At 39.0% G+C, this 21,149-nt stretch overlaps 1 protein-coding gene across 1 annotated transcript; it reads left to right on the plus strand.

The window, feature by feature from the left end:
- The first annotated feature begins 19,320 nt into the window (after positions 1–19,320).
- On the plus strand, positions 19,321–20,589 carry LOC116118581 (ethylene-responsive transcription factor ESR2-like). Its single transcript, XM_031404568.1, has one exon. The coding sequence runs from the start codon at positions 19,321–19,323 to the stop codon at positions 20,587–20,589; it is 1,269 nt and encodes a 422-aa protein (XP_031260428.1).
- Positions 20,590–21,149: the final 560 nt, after the last annotated feature.

Genomic DNA, 21,149 nt, shown 5'->3' on the forward strand with positions numbered 1-21,149 from the left:
TAATTGTGATTTTAGGTATAGAAGAAATAGACTAGGGTGAATTCATAACTGTCATCGGTCAAAATTGGTCAACTACTATATTTAAGGGGTATCTATGGTAGTTTCTGATAATTGAGGGGTCTAACGTTGGCTTTATGAAATCTTTTCCTTACCATTGGCATTTACAATTTCATCTCAACAATAGAAGTCAGTACGCGTGGCAATGAATGCCCATGATCGGAGTTTTTTGAGAATCGTAATGTGTTGTTTCTTTAACTAGTTGTTAATGGCGTGGCTCCATTAAGTTTGTTGATGATTGATTTTGACATCAATAACTTATACGTGTAAAGTGTTAAACGTGTTCAAAAATTACACGTGATAGAAAAATATGCAGTGAGAAAATAAATAAGAAGAGGTTTTTTAAGTGGTTCGGATGCTCAAAAGCGAACCCTACATCCACTGTAGTTATATTAATGGATGATTACAGTCAGGTCACAGGCAGCGAGCTGAATTACAATCTAGAGAGAATATAGAGAGAGAAAGAGAGGATCTATGCTGTTCAAAACTAAAGATAAGTCAATCCCGTAAATGAGAGAGGAGCCCTCTATTTATAGTTGGAGGATTCAAGGTAATAATCATGAGTCTGTAGTCCGACAGGTGTGGTACAATTCCTAACCCGCTTCCTATTGGTTGTTTGCACGAGAGACATCCTTAAATCGCGTAGGGCTTGGGCAGGTGGACAATTCATAGCCACTCACAAGCCTGTCATTCACCTCCCACACTGACTAGAGCCATACCTCTTCCGTCCTTGTGCAACGTGACAGCGTCTAGACGGCACAAAGCCTCCCTAAACTCTGATTGGCCCTTGCTGACGAGAACCCAAGTCAGCCCTGACTTTTTAGGCATAACAGAAGCTTCCCAGTTTTTAAGGTTTAAGGATTGAACCTTGAGAACTTCATGATTATGCTGCGACTTGACTTGTCCCGAATGACATTTGATCGAGCTGATCGAACTATAAGGAGGTCGCAACATAGGTCTCTGAATATCACAAGCAACCTGAGGCGGCCTTCTCCCCCAGGTTCAGCGACCTGGGTTAGACCCTACTTAGTGTCATACTGACATACTTTGAATCTCATTCGTAACTTGCGACCTGAGAATACTTAGCACATTTCTACCGAAAGTAAGGAATCACATCATCTCGAGACTGATACACGACGAATATTGTTTTACTCGAGCGACCTCTTCAGATGTTATCCATTGCGCTTGACAGCTAGTCTAGTTAATAAAATAATCTTTATTCTGACAGACCTGTCTATTGCGCAATAAGTGTCAACCATGCGCATTAAATGCAAGCCATACTGAAACGACATTCCCTTTCAGAGCATTAAATGCGGATGAGGGTGCATTTAATGTGGAGGAGGTAACCGCGCTGACGCTTGGTTGCTTCAATGGAGGGAAACATCAATTGGCATTCACGAAGCGTGAATGTTACTTTTTCTCACGGATTAATGACACATGGTCGTAATCAATCGTGAGAAATGTATCCCGCCCAAGCGTTGCTTGCTTGGGGAAACCAATCGTCGTTTTTCCCCCTATAAAACCCCAGGTTCACCTCAACTTTTGTCACAGAACCCACATTTTCAGCGAAAAAACAAAACTCTCGCAATACTAGTCCGCCCTTCTTCTAGTTGATGCATACTCTCCGCTACGACAGGAAGTTCGTTCCTAGCAATCAAGAGGTAAGGAGCACTTCTCCTTTGCTTTCTTTTATTATTTTGTTAATAACTTGACTTTTGCAGTAATGGTGGGTATGAACTGCCTGGTAAGCTTTTATGGTATGTATTTCTAGACGGTGGTGAGAAGAGAGTTTTTTTCTTTATAAAAAGTGAGAACTTAGGGCATGAATCCTTAGGGATTCATTCCCAAGGGTTTTTACGGTTTTTCTAGGGGTTAAGGAAGGTACATTAGGGTTTCTTTTGTGGAACACTGTACGGAGACTAAGTTATTTTTGCATGTCGCCCCTTTTTCAGACCTTAGGAGTAATGGATACTTCAGCGACCAGAGTAGCCGAGGGGATGAGCTCACAGGCGTCGGGCGCCCTAGCAGGTCCCGTGCAAGACACCTTATCAGTGGCCACCCGGGACGAGATACAAAAAGCAGTGAACCAGTATGCGCTTAGCGTGGATGTCTACCAGCATAGGACATATACAACTTGGAATCCCCCAAAGGGAATGGTTGTGATCTTTAAGGAGATCTTTAAATGTGTGGCGTTGATACCTTTTCACCTCTTCATTAGATCGATCCTCGACCACTTCGAGGTCGCGCCATTACAATTGACGTCTAATGCGTACATGATAGCTGTTGCTATGTATATCACATGTGGCGAAAATGGCCTTGGCGAGCTGATAGCGTTGGAGCTCGCATGTGCTTACTATCTGAAGAAGAGTAAGGATAAAGACTCTTTTACCTCTCGAAGCGATCTACGATCGAGGGATGAATATTTGGTTACCCCAGTAACATCGGGGCTTATGAGACCAAATTTTTTCATTTTTGAGTATGATGGCGTTGCCAATTTAGGAAGCCTAGTAGGTTTTCTTTTCCTTCAATTTGCGAATTGTTCCTTTTTCTCCAGCTCTTGTTTTTAACGAACTTTTTTTTTTTTGTCTCTTTACAGGAAATAAGATGACTAGATTGACGGCTCTGACAGATTTTAACCGAATTGTGATATTCGGTCATCTACCCAAGCAGAATCACGAAGCGAGACTACTCGTGACTACTACCAACCTAAGAAAGTATGGTTTTTTAAATTCGGAAGCATCTCTGGAACCTTTAGTCCGTAAGTATCCTCACACTTGAAACCCTTTTCTTTTGTCTGAGGTGACCTTTTCACTAACATGCTGTCATGACGTACAATGACCATGCCACCCAGGGTTCCAAGGCTGACGACGAGGATTAGGGGGTTTGTATTTCCCCAGGTCACCCTAACTGAGCCAACCGAGGTGATCCCTGACGATATCCCCACATGAGGGATACAAATTAGTGCCAAAAGACGAACACCCATAAAGCGACATGGGAAAGCTTCTCAGCCCGCGCTACTCGCACTGCTAAGCAGAAAACCATTGGCCAGAAAACCAAGAAAATGAAGCAGCTACTGGCTGAGGAGAAATCGGAGTCTGAGCCGAAGGGCTTAAGGGTGCCGGCCGAGGGATCGCAGCCTTACCAAGCTTTTCGCTTGGGGGTGCCCCCAAGGAGCATGCTAAGCTCCTCCGCGACCCACGAGAGCTCGTGCAGAGGAGATGGGGAGGTCGCGATTGTCCAAAGGAGAGCGAGCAAACAACGGGTCGATGAGATTCCAATTCCTCCAAGGTTAGACACACTTGTGCTATAATCCATGGGGCAAATCCCAGAGCATCTGCAGCCGGTGGTGTATACCCTGCTGGAATGCCAACTGGCTATGGCCTTTGAGGAGTTCATGGCTTCCCGACCTGTAAACCTGGTGGCCACTGCGCTTCAGCTACAAAGTCGAGTAAAATAGCTTGTTCTTGCCGAGGATTTTCTAACTTTTATGATTCTCGGGAAAATGAAAGCTAACTCGTGTTTCTTTTCTCATGCAATTCTTGCTCGCCTTGCATATAGCCTAACAAAAGATCAATCTGGACTCTGCTGGAGGGTTCCACGAGCTGAGGGAAGAGAATACCAAGCTGAAATAGGACTTCGCGGCTCTGGACGCAGAGGCTAAGGCTATTTATATTTAGGTGAATCGGTACTTGGTAGAGAGAAATTCTGCCCTTCGCACAGTGGACTTCCAGAAGGCTGAGCTCGAGAAGAAAGGCGAGGAGAACAAAGAACTCCAAAGGACAGTGACTAGACTTACCAAAGAGTGTGTCGAGAAAGAGAAGGAGTTGAAGGTAAACTCTGAGCATGCCATGAAGGTGGAGGAAGACAGAGCTCGACCGTGGGAAAATTCTGAGAAGCAGAAGAGAGCTCTGGAAATGGACCTCGAGCTGTCCTAAGGGTGGGTCGCTTCATTAACTGATCAGATGAAGGGGCAAAATCTTGAACTCGAGAGGAAAGCCATTAACTAGCAATACATGCCATCTACAGCTTGCGACCAAGGAACCCGGGGATGGACCTCTCCGACATCTTGAATGAATATTAGGACATCCTTGCTTCCATGGCCCAAGTTGATGATGCCAAAAAGGAAGAGGGACAAGAGCCTCCTCCAGAGGATGACCAACCAAAGGCATACGTCCTTGAGGACCCAACAACTGATTGGATGGTCAGCGACCATCCAGGGGATACAGAGGTCACTTCGGTAGGGCCTGGAGGCAGGGACCACTGATCTCTTTTTCTGCTTTTGCACAACTTTTCTTTTGACTCTTCCTCTTTCTTTTCATTTTTCTACTGCCCACTGTACTTATTTGAATCATATATATAAAAGGAGTATTTTCGACCATTTGTGATAACACTTCTATAATTCAAGCACTTCACAAGACTAACGTTATATCTGACCAGGAAACTTGTGAAAATATCGTAACGAACAAGATCATACATGACAATTATTTATTCAAGATAAAGCAGAACGATCTTATTCATAAAGATTACAGGGAAAACTTTACTAGTAAAAGAAATGAAAAACTAAGAGCGAGTTCAAAATTACCGGTAATAGGGACGAAGATGCTCAGTATTCCAAGCTCATGGTACTTTGAAACCGTTAAGCCTCTTGAGGGGATACATTCCAGGTTGTATTACCTTAGCGATGCATTATGGTCCTTCCCAGTTAGGTCCTAATACCCCCGCACTCGGTTCCCTTTTACCGAGAATGACTTCTTTTATAACCAGGTCGCCGACTTGAAAGTCTCTTCTTCTGACCTTAGAGTTGAAAAACCTTTTTGCTCACTGCTAGTAGGATGTTTTCCTTAACCAAGCCTTGTCGCAATGTTCTTCAACTAGGTCCAGATTTGTACGCAGAAGTGCTTCATTGCTTGTTTCGTTGAATAGGTCTCTCCGGAGTGAACCAGTCTTTACTTCCACTAGGAGCATAGCCTCGCAGCCATATGCTAGCGAGAAGGGCGTTTCTAAAGTGAGGTTCTCGGAGTTGTTCTATATACCCATAGAACTTCTAGGAGGTCATCAAACCCAATTGCCCTTGGTAGTGCCAAGCTTGGCCTTCAGTGTGTGCTCAAACTTTTTATGGATCCTCAACTCATCGCAAAATTGCTTGAATTCCTCATTGTCAAACTGCTTCCCATTATCAGAGATGAGTGTATGAGGAATCTCGTAGCGGCACACTATATTCTTGAAGACAAAGTTTTTTAACTTCTTGGTAGTGATCGCGGCCAAGGCTTAGCCTCGGCCCATTTGGTGAAGTAGTCTATCGCGACCGCAGTATACTTAATGACCCCCTTTCTAGCTGGTATGGGCCCAATAAGGTCAATTCCCCACATATAGAATGGTCAGGGGCTAGTCATTGTCATCAGTTGGTGGGAAGGAGCTCGCGGAATATTCACAAACCACTGGCACTTGTCAAACTTTTATTAGCGAGGGATCGTGTAGCGGTGTGCTTACCGTAGATCCCTTCATGTATCTCCCTCATAATATAGTCTACTTCTTCATCGGTAACACATCGGAGGAGAGGGGCGCTAAACTCTCGCTTGTATAACTAATCTCCGACGATTGTGTAATGAGCAACTTTGGTGTGCAGGATTTTTGCCTCAGTCTTGTCACTGGGCAGAGTCCTATCTCGGAGATACTGAATGATTGGAGTGATCCAGGAGATTGATTCTGTTATAGCTTCGGTCTGCTCGGGATTTGCTTGATCGTGAAGTGCTTGAAAGGCTCGAGTGCGGCCTTAGCTTTCTTCAAATAGCTTATCATGTTCTCTTCCCTGGCTTGATATTCTCCCAAGATCTGATTAACAACCAGTTGGGAGTCGATGTGAACACTAATCGTGTACGATCCCATTTCCCTCGCTAATCATAGATCGACGAGCAACGCTTCGTATTTGGCCTTATCGTAGAATTCCATAATTACGAGTCCCTTCAAGAGTAAGGAGGAGAAGACTTGCCTGGCTCTTTTCTTGTTCGAGGAACCATGGACATAGAGGCTCCGAGTCGATAAGTTCTAAACGGTTTCCTGGATGACTCCGTTGGCTTACTGCTCGGATTCTCGATTTGGCTAGTACGAGAATTCCGAAATGAAATCGGTAAGAACCTGCCCTTTGATGGTTGCTTTCAGTCTATAATGCAGATCGAACTAACTCAATTCCATTGCCCATTTTCTTAACTTACCCGTAGCTTTCGGCTTCTGAAGAACTTGCCTGAGCGGGTAGTTGGTCAGAACATGGATTGTGTGGGTATGGAAGTAGGGTCACAACTTCCTGGAGGCGATCAGCAGGGCATGAGCTAATTGCTCCATTTTTGGATATCGCATCTCGGTGTCCAACAGTTGCTTGCTCGCGTAATACACTAGCCATTGAACTCTGCCCTCTTTTCGAATGAGAGCTGCGCTGACCGCATGCTGAGAGACGGACAAGTATAGGAGTAGAATTTCGTTGGGAAGAGGCTTGGATAGGAGAGGTGGTTTTCTAAGATGTTCTTTTATACTTTGAAAAGCTTGCTTGCACTCTGGAGTCGATTGGAACTTCTTGTTGGCTTTGAGTATATTAAAAAATGGCAAACAATGATCTGTTGCTCTCGATACGAAGCGACTGAGAGCCACTATTCGCTCATTTAGGCTCTGAACCTGTTTCTCGGTTGGTCGGGCTTTTCATATCAATGAGAGCCTAGATCTTCTCAGGATTGATTTCGATTCCCTATTGGTTAACCATATACCCCAAAAACTTTCCTAAGGATACTCCGAATAAGCATTTAAGAGGATTGAGCTTTATCTTGTACCTTTGGAGTATGTCGAACATCTCAGTGAGATGCACTATGTGATCTGAAGTGACATGCTACTTGACCAGCATGTCATCAATAAAAACTTCCATCGACTTTCTGATTTGCTTGGAAAACATACAGTTAACCAGCTGCTGGTAAGTTGCCCTAGCGTTTTTTAGGTCGAAGGGCATGACCTTGTAACAATACAATCCACGATCTATAACAAACGAGGTATGCTCTTCGACAGGTGCGTACATCGGGATCTGATTATATCCCGAGAAGGCATCCATAAAGTTTAAAAGCTCATGCCCAGAGGTGGCATCAACGAGCTAGTCAATCCTTGCAAGGAAAATTTATCCTTCGGATAGGCTTTGTTGAGGTCAGTGAAGTCAACACAAGTTCACCATTTGCCATTGGGCTTCTTTACCAAGATCGGATTGGTAACCCAACTCGGGTAAAGCGCCTCTCGAATAGACCCATTTAAAAGGAGCTTATCCGCCTCAGTTTTCAAGGCAACATAGCGCTCAGGGTCCATGACTCTTCTCTTTTAGCGAACCAGCTTGACTGCACTATCAATGTTGAGTGCAGGACATATAACATTCAGGCTGATCCCGATCATATCAGCATGAGTCATGCAAAAACATCAACATTCTCCTTGAGGAAGCTTGTTAGGCTTTTGGCAAGCTGGGGGTTGAGATTACTCCCTATTCTCAATACTCGGATCGGCTCATTTTGATCGACTGACACCTCAGATACGTCCTTAACTAGCCCACTATGAAGGCTCTCCTGGATGCAAGGATCCATATTGTCCTCTACTGGGCCAGGCTGTGGCTCAATTCTGCTAATCACCATAGCATGCTTGGGGATGCCTATTGGCCTTCCCTTTCCCTTGCACGCCATCTGCACTGCTTTTATGTAACAGTCACAGATTCGTGTTGAGATCCTTTTATTTTCCTAATCCTTGTCGGAGTGGGGAACTTAATTTGTAGATGGTAGATGGAGGTGACTGCCTTAAAATTTTGCAGTAGAGGTCATCCCAGAATGCCATTAAAGGTGAACGGACAGTCTACCACCAAAAACTCTGTCATTTTGGTCATTTCATTGGTCTCACTCAACGTGATCGGGAGTGAGATCATTCCCTTAGGAATCAAATGATCCCTAGTAAAACCATAGAGAGAGATGGAGGCAAGCTTTAGGCCTGTCTCATCCAATTGCATTTTTTTGAAAGCTTGCTGAAATAGGATGTTTACAGCGCTTCCATTGTCCACCAACATTTTGTGGACTTCGCACTGACCTATTTCAGGCACTATGATGAGTGCATCTTCGTAGGGATGATGCAATCGCATTGTATCTTTCTTAGAGAGGTGATCTCTTCTTCCCTGCGAACTTTAGCGGGTCGTGGCGCCGTGCTCATCACACTCATGGGGTCATGACGAGCTTCCCGAGCATACCTCTCATGGGCACCTTGAGAGTTCCCCATGAGGTGTGGGCCTCAAAAGATGATCCCTACACAGTAAAGACCCTTGCGACTACGACGCTTCTTCACCTGTTCCTTTTTAAAGTGCCCTTGCTTGATTAGGTCTTCAATTGCTTGCTTGAGAGCCCGAAACTCATCGGTGTGATACCCATTATCCCGATGATAGCAGCATTACTTTTTGCTATTCCTAGCTGAGGGGGGATTCTTCATGGGCTTTGGCTCTCTAAGCAGGCTAGCCTCTTCTAACTTATCCAGAATAGCCGACACTGAGGCATTCAAAGGAGTGTATTGATTTTTGTTGTGATCGCGACGAGGAACATGGGCGTAAGACTTTTTGGGCTCAAATCGCTGCTTCTTTCCTTTCCGCTGATCGTAAGTCATTATCCTATCTGCGATCAACCCTTCTACTATTCTCCCCTCGGTTAGAAGCACTGGTCGAAGGACTAGGGTCGTGGCGATTAAGAACGGCCACAAAATTTTTTATTCGTAGATATTTCTCAGTGAGGTTGTAGAAGTGAGTGAGGGAAACATTGTCCTCGAATTGCAGTTCCTTCCAAAAGTTAGTCTGCGGACAAACCTAAACAATAATGAGAGTCTGAACGGACTCTTCTAGAGTGTAAGCCACTTTGTGGAATTCCCTGTGGAATTTGTCTATGTAAGACTGGAGGGATTCATTCGTCTCTTGTCATATGTTGCTTAGATAGCTCAACGGCATCGAAAACTTCCTGTTCACTTGGAAGTGTCTCAAAAAATAATGAGTTCATTTGTTGCCATGAGCTTATTGATCCCGAGAGAAGCAATTTTAACCGGCGCTTGGCATGGGCAGTCAGAGTTATTGCTAAGCAGCAACATTTGGCCAAGTCAGCGACTTGGTGGAGTTCCATGAGGTCGTTGAACTCGTAAAGGTGATCCTGCGGATCTGAATTCCCATCGAACGCCCGTATGCCGAGCATTCTGAATCTCGATGGGAGAGGAGCAGCTAACATTGCTGGAGAAAAGGGAGACGCCACTGTGACTTTCCCACGCTCATTCTGCTGAGCCTTAAGTTGATCCAAAACTCGTTGTAATTCCTCAATCTGAGGTAGCAGAGCTGCATGGGGATCATTTTTTGCAACGTGGGTTTGACCCTCACGGTTGCAGTTGAGGAAAGACCGCAAATCGATCTCTTCTTCAACTTGATCGGAAGCTCCGACGAACCTTAACACATGTTGGCTAGGGCTGTGTGAAGGCATTGAATGGCTCGGGGAGTTTTCCCGATCTCCGTGGTGGTCAGAACCGACCCACAGATGACAGGGGTTTCCAGCATGATGATGGTCGAGGTCATCATTTTGGTGAAATCTCTCTGCCTTGCACTTTTATGGGAGTGCCCATGCGATGTGGCGTGGGACGACTCATGCTGCGACATGTCGCCAAGTCGCAATGCCACGGGTATTCTACCCGTTGCATGACCAGTGTTCTCTAGTCCCTCGGAGCCTTTAGTCCACTGTTCGCCACTTGCTTTCTCTTACTTTTACGCGCTGCAGTGCGTGCGATACGGGTTTTCACCTTTTTTCGCACTTTTGCACGACCCGTAGGCATCTTTGGCGATGGCACCTCTTCATTGGACTTTGATGGTACGACTTGATCCAAACGGTCTAGTCTTTGGCTAACCGTTTGGTGGAGAGTATTGTGGAACCTCTCCAGGTAACTTATCACAGTTGGGTCGAGCTGTGAGCTTGAAGGAATATTCACTATGATACTCTATTGGATTGGCGGCACTTCGGGAGAAATGTCATCCTGTACCTGGGGGATTTCCTCATTGTCAAGGTCGATTCGCTCAGTTTCGAACCGCGAGCCATTTGCTGATGGGTAGGACTTATCAGTCAAAGGTTTCTGATGAAGAGCAGATACTAAATCAAGCCCTTCTTGTAGAGCCAACCTGTAGATGCTTGATTTTGACACCAACAACTCACACGTGCAAAGTGGTAAGCGTGTTTAGAAATTACACGTGATATAAAAATATGCAGTGAGAAAATAAATAAGAAGCAGTTTTTTAAGTGGTTCGGATGCTCAAAAGCGAACCTTACGTCCACTGTAGCTATATTAATGGATGATTACAGTCAGGTCGCGTGCAGCGAACTGAATTACAATCTAGAGAGAATATAGAGAGAGAAAGAGAGGATATATGCTGTTTAAGACTAAAGATAAGTCAATCTCGTAAATGAGAGAGGAGTCTTCTATTTATAATTGGAGGATTCGAGGTCATAATCATGAGTCTGCAGTCTGGTAGGTGTGGTACAATTCCTAACCCACTTCCTATTGGTTGTCTGCACGAGAGACATCCTTAAATCGCGTAGGGCTTAGGCAGGTGGACAATTCCTAGATACTCGTAAGCCTGACATTCACCTGCCGCATTAACGAAAGCCATACCTCTTCTATCCTTGCGTGACGTGGCAACATCTAGATGGTACAAAGCCTCCATGAACTCTGATTGGCCTTTGCTGACGATAGCTCACGTCAGCCCTGACTTTTTAGGCATAACAAAGTTAATTTTTCCTTTTTCTAAAATTGTGGAAGACGCCAATCTTTATATTTGATTTAACAATTAATTTATTTTTTCTTATTTTATAATTATGAAATTCATTTTTTTAATCACCTTAAGAAATTCATAATATTCTAATTGTGAGAAAATTGAAGAATTTTTCCTTTAATCTATTAAAACTCAGAAATGATATTGTCAAGCTCTGCCACTTTTCAAAACCCGGGGATGCGCGGATGTTGAGGAAATAAATGTACATTATTGAAGTAATAATCTTACACTACAGTACCAGGCTTTTTTTTTTTTTTTTTTTTTTTTTTTTTTGTCTCACAATCCCTTAAAACAACTATAATCATGTTAAGACTACATAATCCAAAACAAAATCACGATAACATATACAATGTAAAAAAATTTAAGGCAAATTTGTAATTCTCTTTTATATGTCAATTTACAACATTACATATTTGTTCGACATAAATCACTAATCTCTCTGACTTTATTAAAAATCATCAATCAAATGGAAACTGTTGCCAATTTAATCAAACTCCCTCAAGATGATTAAAAAACAAATCACTCAAACCCTCAAATGCCAACTCTATTACATTTATGTTTGATCAAAATGGTAACAGTTGCCATCGGAGTGAAATTTCCAATAAAACTAAGAAGGTTTGTGATTGTTGCCCATTATTCATTATAATAAGTTGACATTCCACAAACGTTCAAGCTTATAAAACCATGTTTACATTGAATTCTTTTTGTTAATGTCTACTTTACATTGTCCAAATCTGAGTTAAGGATTATGGTTGAGTTAGCGATCAATCTCTACTCTTGTCGATCACAGTGTTTTAATAACCAACTCGAGGTGAAACCCAATAAAGTGGTCAGGTCACAGGTTGACCGGTTTAATTGATTTGCGGTGTCCAACGATTTGAAATCCAACAAAAACACTTATAAAAAATACATAGAAGTTCCCACAGGTTTGAAATCTTGCAAAAACACCCCAAATACCACTTCCGACGTCGACAACCTAGGGCAAATAGGGTATGTTTCCGACAACGACAACACTCCTCATCACTACGAAAACGCTCCTCTCAGCCTCCTGACCAAAACCCATCTCACCCCTCCCCCGTTCGCCTTGCCAATCACCGACAATAACCCATTGTTGTTGTTGATTTATTTTTGCGATTTTCGGTCAATTCACTAAATAGAAATCACATATATTGCCACCTTTCCACTCATCGACCATCCTCTTCAAAACCCCAACATTCCAGTCTTCAATTGTTCGCCGATCGTCATCCTAATTTTTAGGGTTTTTAATGAATAATAAAATTGTTAATCCGGCCTGGTGAAGGCCTCGAATCCCAATTGAATCAGTTCAACAGGCCAGGCTGGGCCGGGTTTTAAAACACTTGTCCATCAGCAATAGGTCTCCTCATTTAGCATAAAAGCAATTGAATTTGGAGGTATTAGAGTATCTCCAAATGACTCTTTATATGACTCAAACTCTTTATTATAAAGAATCTATCTATAAAAATAAGAGTCCAACAGACTCTTTATCTTTAAAATATAAATTAGAGAGTGAGTTTGACTCTCCACATTTAGAAAGTTAAATTTCACTCTCTATCATAATTTTAATTAATAAACTATTAGTTCTTATGCATTTTATTTATTAATTCTCTTTCCCATTAAGTTTCTTTCTTAAAAATAAAGAGTATTTTCGTTAAATTTAAAGAGTCTATTGGATTTGAATAAAAATTATATATTTTATATTTAAAAATTAATAAAGATACTCTTTATTTATATGAAAGATATTCTTGAAAATAAAGAACACAATTGGAGATATTTTTAAGTCTAAGTCCTGCATAGAGATGCTCTCGTAACATAAAATTTACTAATTAAGAGTGAGAATAAATAGATAATAATGAAATTTAGAAATCAAGAGAGAGAATAAATAAATAGATAAAAGTGAAAGCTGGCATTTTATACAAACTTCGAGAAAGTATTTGAAAGAATTGGAAGACATGTGAGATATTCCTATTAGATTAGCTGTAGCTGGTTACAATTGATTAGCAGAAATGTAATAGTGGGAACCTTTTATTCACCTCTAATTCTAGTTTCGTTTAAGGTTCCACAATGATACTATAAAATCCACAATCTCTTTTTTAAACTGAGCCCTCCATATCCTTATATTGTTATTGGCAGCTAAAAACCTGAAATTAAAGAAAGGGAAAATATAAAGAAGGCTTTATTCAGTCTCATCAGTGAATGTGCAATCGCTGTCTCTCAACTCTTATTTTTTCTGCCTTCACTTTACATGCGTGCTCTCACTTTCTTCCCTCTCTCCGGGCAATACTCACTGAGGTAAGAGACTGTGCCGTGGCACCAAACATCTGCATTACTCTTTTTGACATTCTCAGAAGTTAGGGTTATCAGATATATTAGATGTTTAAAATTAAAATTAAAATAATTAATTAATCAGTGACAAGAAAAGAACAACCTTTTTCATTTTTCCAAATTGCCACATATGCATGCAGAGAGAGACTTTAATTTCTGAATTCTATGAGAGAGAATGAATTTGTTCAGTCGGTAATATAGGTTTAGGGTTAGGGTTTCAAGACCGACAGGAATTTTGATCCTGGTCTCGTCCAAAGATTTTCCAGCTTTCCAATGCCGACACAATAGTAGAAGAGACGGGAAAGTACCAAAAACTTGAATACTAAGATCAACTTTCTTCGGGGTTAATGGGAAAGGCCCCTTGGTTGTGACCGGGCACTATCGCTACATGCTAAATGTCAGAAATATGGACATAGGAATTAAGGAGTTCTCAGTGATAAAGCCACGCGTAGCACAGAATGCTGATTACTGAATATTCATCGTCAAAAAGGAGATTTAGCTATGTTAATTTGTTGAGTTTTTCTAAGGTTTTTTTTTTTTGTTAATTTAGATCAGTAGGGTTACATAGACCTGTAGGGTTGCCTGGATATTTTTGGATCTCGAAAAGTTAGTACGGTTTGTATTAGAGATTCAAGATAGGGTTTTCTTTTGTTAGGTTTAGGGTTTGAAGTCGGGATGTTGACACTTAGTTGAACCGCCGTTTTACTTGTGTAATCGGATTCAAATATTTGTTTATTTATTTTCAATAATATATTCAAACAAACAAAAGTGAATTAGTTAAGATGATGGATAAGGAGGAAGCATTATGCTGGGGGTGTTATTAAATTAATGAAGTTAAAAACATAAACATATCTAAAGGGTCTGCCAAAAGAGAATTGGATCGGGATATGCTATTTTACAAATCTGTCTTCCAAATATCTGAAGCACTGTGTACATTGATGGAATGCCTGGTTTTAACAGTGGGGAACCGTTAAAAACATTATTATACTTCTGGACAACCTACTGCGTACATTACACGTACACTTATATCATTAAACTTTCTTCATTAGACATTACGTATACTTGCATAATACTACAACCAAACAACTAATGCTACAGTATCTTAAAGTTGCCCTTCTATACCATCTACGTTAATAATTTTCTTTCTTCACTATAAATAAATGATAGTAATAATACATTTCTGGTTTGCTTGTTAAATTATATAAGAATATCGCCAAAGATATTTGTTTATAACAAGTATTCACGAATATCTTATATGCATAAATTTATTTGATATATTTAAAAAATCATATGACTACAACATTTTTTTTTTTAATCATAAAAAAACAAAATTGAATGCATATTTTAAGAGCTCAAAAATATTTTAACTAAAAAGATTATGTAATTTTTAATGAGATATTTAATCTATTTTAACCTACAATTAAGATATAATTAAGCTTAATTTATCACAAAAATATACGGTTGACTTGTATGATCATGTGATGCATGTTATAGACAAAGGTAATAATAGCATGGATGTGTGGATTTGTGATATTAATAGGCATTATGTTGCAAGAATATGAAACTATAATATCTCATTTATAATTAATCAGAAACGGTATCGAGGTCAATAAATATACAATCTTAATAAAGGGTATTAACAATAGGAAAATGCTACGTTTACACTATAATCTCACAATATTTTTTTACAACTTTAACGTGGTAGCAGATTGACACTATCACGTTAGTTTCCACCACACCCAAAACATTAAAACACTACGAGAAACAAATGGTTATTCCTTCAGAATAAATGGTCGTCCCCTATGAAGGAATAATCATTCATTCATAAGGAATGATCGTTCTTTAAGGAACAAACTTGTTCCTGAAGGAACAACATTGTCCCTAGAGGAACAACATTGTCCGTAGAGGAACAACCATGGTTGTTCCTCACCTTGTTTCTTTCCTATCAATTCTCTTCTTCAATTTCGTTCTTCTTGTTGTTATTGTTGTATTCTTCTTCTTCTTCTTCTTCTTCTTCTTAGAACAACCTTGTTCTTGAAAGAATAATCATTCCGGAATGGTTATTTCTTACATAAGGAATGATTGTTCTTTCATAAGGAATGATTATTCCTTTTGCGATAAACGATCATTTCATAATCATTCATTCATAAAGAACAATCGTTTTCTATGAAAGAACGATCGTTTTTTCGTTGTAACTAAAATTATTTTGCGCCTTGAGTATGGTGGAATTGTCGTGAGACTGCCAACAATTACTACATCGAAGTTGTGAGAGACGTTTGTGAGAATGTGTTTTTGATGTATCATTACTCATTAACAATATTGTTAATGTAAAAATATAAATATTATATTGCTTATCTCAAATATTTATTTCATATTTTATATCTCAAGTAATGTGTCATCTAGCATTGCTATTACATTAAACACATAATCACTTTATTTAAAATATCAATGTCGAATGTACATGTACAAGTAAGATATGAAATTTGAGATAAGTTTTGGAAAGGATAGTATCATGGATTCATTAAATAACGTTCACTGAAATTAAACAATGAAAAATAATTTTGTTAAAATATAATTTTTTTTTGTAAAAAAATTTCTAAAAATAAACGATCGCAGTCCACTAGTAAACATGGGAATAGAAATAGGTTAGTGGCCATTGGCTTGCCACGCGAGGTTTGCCTACGCCAAGTCGCCAACCACCGATGGCTTGCCGACGTTGCCAAATTTCACCTGCTTTAATTTTCAATATTTTCTTTTATTCTTCTGGTTTTATTTATTTAACGCAATTCAACCTTTTATTGGTACCCTTATAAGATTAATTATTTTAGTTAAAACAAATTTTTCCTTAATATATACATATAATTATGCAAAGGAAATTACTTTAATTTTTTTTTGCATAGTTAAATTTAATAGTTATTTTCTTGATCAATTTGTAATTTCTACCATTTTTCATTGAATGTTTTTAAAATAATGTACACCGAATGTTAACACTTTTTTTTTTTTTTTTTTTTTTTTTTTTTTTTTTTTTTTTTAATATGTTAATGCGTTAACAAATTTTTGAATTTGTTCTTATAAATCAAATTAATTTAATTAGTGGCGGGAGCAGGGGTGGCTCTCTTGGCATCCAGCCCCGGTCAAATTTTTAGGAAATAATTTTATATTATAAATTCTTAATTATATATATTTTATATTTTTATATAAAAAAATATCCCATACTCATAATAAGTAATTATAATTTTGACTCCTCTAATTATTAATACTCTTTTGAAATTTAGAATACACTTTTTTTACTATACTACCTTCTTTTAAGTTTGAAATAAACATCGTTTATCTTAATTCTATACCATTTCTCTTCCATTTTTGTTAATGTTATCGTCATATTAACAAAAGTAATATTTTTGTTTTCAATTTAAAATTGTTTAGTCCTCCCAATTTTATTTTTTTTGGTTTCGGCCATGAATTAATTAATATAATAAGGAATTTTGGTTTGTATATGTATATAGTATGTCCAATTTATGTATTAAAATATTAATATAACAAGCTTTGAACTTTATGAAAAAAGAGAGGATATTTGTAGTAAATTAAAAACATGATATAAAACCACACAAATAAACACAAAAGGGGTATAAGAAATTTTCTCAGTGATTCGATAGTGATTTCTGAATATATTATTCAAGAAGTTGAGTTTTTTCTTGAGTATTAAAAAGAATAGTTACTGGGGTTTTTATTCGATTGATAATTAGGGTTTTAGAGAATTAATTGAAGTACATGTAAGTTGATCTGGACACCCCAATCATAAAAAACAAAAAAAAAAAAAAAATTGGTGAAGCTAATTCGCTAAATTATAAATTTATTACTCGATTAAATCGAATACTAACACCTATTTATTATAGATAACATGTTTAATTAAAAAAAAAAGGTGATATATTGATTTAATTTTCAATAAAATATGGAAGACATATCCCTAAAATACAGAAATGAAATAGTAATAGATTTGGGAAAGGGGGGCATAAAGTGGGTGTGAAAAGCTGTTTACTCCATATATATTGATTTTAATATGGTCTGACAGAATCTCTTCTTTGTCGTTAAAATCTTTTCATTTCATTGTTTGGCGTCTCCGCCATCTTTTAAACCAAACTCAACTCTACCGTCATTTACATTTACTCCTTTCACACCCACGTTTCTTATCTTTACTCGTTAACCTCAACACCCACCCACTTTTGATTAAATCAACCATCAATGTATAAACGCTCATCATGTAATCTATGAATCCATTCATCATCCTCACACGTAATCTGTATGTTGGAGTTGGACCAATTTGATAGTGTAATAATATATTCTCGCACCAACCTTCACACGTAAGAATAAGCACCAATTTGATTGACTCTATCTATCCAATAAATGATAATTAAATTCAATAAATAAGTTATTATATTGACACATAAATAGGGTTTCAAAATTCAAATACAATCCATTTATTGATAAAGGTGACTTATTTTATTTTCTGAAAATTTTAGAGGTTGGCAATAGTTTAACGATGTAATTAATTGTATGATTAGATGGAGTTGTGATTAATAGAGAATTAGACCGTGAGAGGGGTTTGGTTTTGGAAAGTGGACAACCCTAATCTTTTCCTTTATTCTGACTCAAGGGTACAACAACAAACAACTTTAGTCTCAATCTACCAACAGAACCAGAAGCTAAATCTCATCTCTTAAAAGACCCTATTAAACCCTACATCAGACAACTCCATGTGATCATAATCCTTGGTTTTCAAACCCTAACCATCACTAATACCCTTTCAAATTTTTCTGAAACCACCATGAAATTAACACAAACCAAAGTTGGAGAAACAATTTCTGAGCGCCGCCAGTGTAATCATTCAGAAAGAGAGAATGAGAAAGCTCTTCAACTTCCCAGAAATATTAAGCAATGCTTTTCTTATCTTCTTCCCCCGAAATCCCTTACTCTTTATTACATGTTAGATGGAGACGTGTAGATTGCAGATTCAATTATAGAAATGTAGTGATTTCTTTCAGATTTTCAAGATATATAAACAGGCGGTTGAGATGAAAACTTATAATTACTCCATTAAAATCCCCAAAAAATTTCCAGCCAAACAACTCTCGGTAACCTTTTCCCATTGCTCTTGGAAATAGCCGAAGGCAATTACTATGCAAACAGAGCTCTTAGCTGGCACACCCATGTCCAAAGATTTCTCAAAGTTTCAGAAAGAACAGTTATCATCATTAAAATTCACAAGTCAAACTTACAGTAACATAAACTTAATAGGAGAAGGAGACCCATTCCAGGTGTTATGTTCTTTTTTGCTTTTTAATAAAGATTCTAATCAAACTTCGTTAAGAAATTAATGGTAAATTACTAACCAGATGATTTCCTAATATCAGGGGTAACAAGGAGATGCTTGCACGTATAAAGTATAAACTAGAACAGAAGTGTTCCACTACTTTTGATGGAGAGAGTTATAACTGGTAAAAATAAATGGTCCAAAATGTAACATAACATAAGAAGAAATGATGTATTTATGGCTAATATAATTTTACTGGTAAAATGAAATCTTCCATAAGAGCTGCCTCGAGAGAAGAGGGATTTGGAAGAAAGGACACCAAATTATTATAACATCCATCCTTCCATGCATGCAATAGCATAAATGAATATGATATAGAAGATCCAATAATTTATTCTTCTTAAAGAAACAAAAAACAAAAAGTTTTACTATAGAGAATAAATGATCACAACCCTCTAATTTGTGGACGGTTGGGCCAGTAGATGATCCTAGTCGTCAGATTAATAATACTGGACCAGCTTATTTTTCGAATTTTGTGTTGCACCAATATAACGCATGAATAAATCAGTCACTTTCTAACCCCGTCTCTACACCAGAGTTATTATAGCTAGCTATAAATAAATCCTCTACCACCATCGCAGTCCAGGTGCCAACTCCTGAGATTTTCACTTCCACTCTCAAAATCCTTTTCGTTTCGGTCTCTGTGTATTCTATTCACTCTCCTTTCTTTTTCTTCTAAGTTTGTCCTCTTTGTTCAACCAGTGAAATGGAGGAGGCACTTAGGAGACTTGGTGGGATAACCCATTTACCTGAATCTAACCCAAGAGAAACCATCACCGATCACCAGAAAAACTGCGACTCAACTACCACAACTACTACTACTACCACCACCACCAACAACAAAAGGACTTTGAAAGAAAGTGGTAATTGTAGCGGTGGAACCATGAGGTACCGTGGGGTTCGCCGCAGGCCGTGGGGCCGCTATGCTGCTGAGATACGGGACCCTCAGTCTAAGGAGAGGCGTTGGCTGGGGACTTTTGACACGGCGGAGGAAGCCGCCTGTGCCTATGACTGTGCGGCTCGAGCCATGCGTGGTCACAAAGCTCGAACAAACTTTGTTTATCCATCTACTGAGCCTCTCTCTACTCCTGATCATCTCCTCTCTCCGTTTAATTTCTCCAAACAGCCTCAGCCGTCGGTTAGAGATTTACCCACTCGCCAATTTAACCCTGCGTCACACTGGCCATCTTTCGCTAATCCTCATGTGGCCGATCATCACTTCTCTCCTCAACAGAAGAATTCCTCGCTCAATATGTTACTTTTACGTGACCTTTTGAATACTTCTTCCAATCCTTCTTTGTATTCGCCTACTCAATCTTTATATGACCAGTTTCCATGCATTAACAACTCATCTTCTTCAAATCTTAGCGCTTTCCACGGAGGTTCTTTGGTGATGAATCCTTGTAGCAATACCACAACAAGTTGCCGTGATGCTAATACTAATGTATTATGCGATACTTACTCTGGTTCTTTGGGGACTTTTCCTTTAAATGAAAACCATCAAGGCTATAATAACACCACCACGGGCTCTATCAAAACTACTGTTGTTCATCAAAGTGATGACACAGAATTCTTTCCACAAGAGCCTTCAGATTCTGGCTTGCTACAAGAAATCATTCAAGGGTTCTTCCCAAAACCTTTGTCGAAGAAATGTGATGATTCTTCAAACGCTAGTTCAAATTATAACGAAGGATCGGTTGGTGCTGCACTGTTATCTGATGTTTCCGTTAATCATTCACTGGATGGATATAAGAGGGGGCTTAGAAACGAGAATTGTGGTTTCTACTTTGACTTCCAAGGTGGTCCTCATCAACAGTTAGAGAATTTCAATGAAGTCTCTGGATCTCACGCGATGCCCTATGGTAACGAGCTGCCGCTAAACCTGCAAGTGGGACCAGAATCAATTAATACTGGTGATATATTTCAGTACCCAGAACTTATGAGTGCCTTCACAGCTAGGGTTCAGAATGGTTAACCAGTTCTACTCTTGCAGGAAAGTCTATCTAAGTTACGTTCTAATATTATTAGTTGTGTCTATAGATGAAATATCGCCACTGATCATTGCTGATTTTAGGGTTTTGGAAATTTAGTTCGGTTTTAATTTTAAGTTCATATGTACTTCCGTGGAGATCTCATGATCTTCAAGTTACTAAGCTTATTGATTTATATAATCGCTATATTTATATTATCTAAAATGGGAGTTATGGCATGCAATCTGTAAAACTTTTTTGGGTTTTGTTTTACATAGATGTTCTACCGATATACTCATCTGAGTGTTATTATATTGTGTGTTTCTTTCGATGGCTGTGCGTTGACCTAGGATCTCAAAGGCTGTTTTAGCCGGCTTTTGGGTTCTTTATTTTAACTCCGCCATCATCTTCTTTTCCAATGAAAAAGGTATTGGTGGTTTGAGCCCGTGAAATCCATTTCAACATTTCAAGATGAATTCTCTTTGGTGGATGTCAATGCATGTATGATTACTTGCGCCGTCTGAGAAATTTTCATTGCTTTTGTATCTTCCTGGATTTTCTCATT

Source organism: Pistacia vera, unplaced genomic scaffold (assembly GCF_008641045.1).
Source record: "Pistacia vera cultivar Batoury unplaced genomic scaffold, PisVer_v2 Contig849, whole genome shotgun sequence".
In the NCBI taxonomy this organism is placed as follows: domain Eukaryota; kingdom Viridiplantae; phylum Streptophyta; class Magnoliopsida; order Sapindales; family Anacardiaceae; genus Pistacia; species Pistacia vera.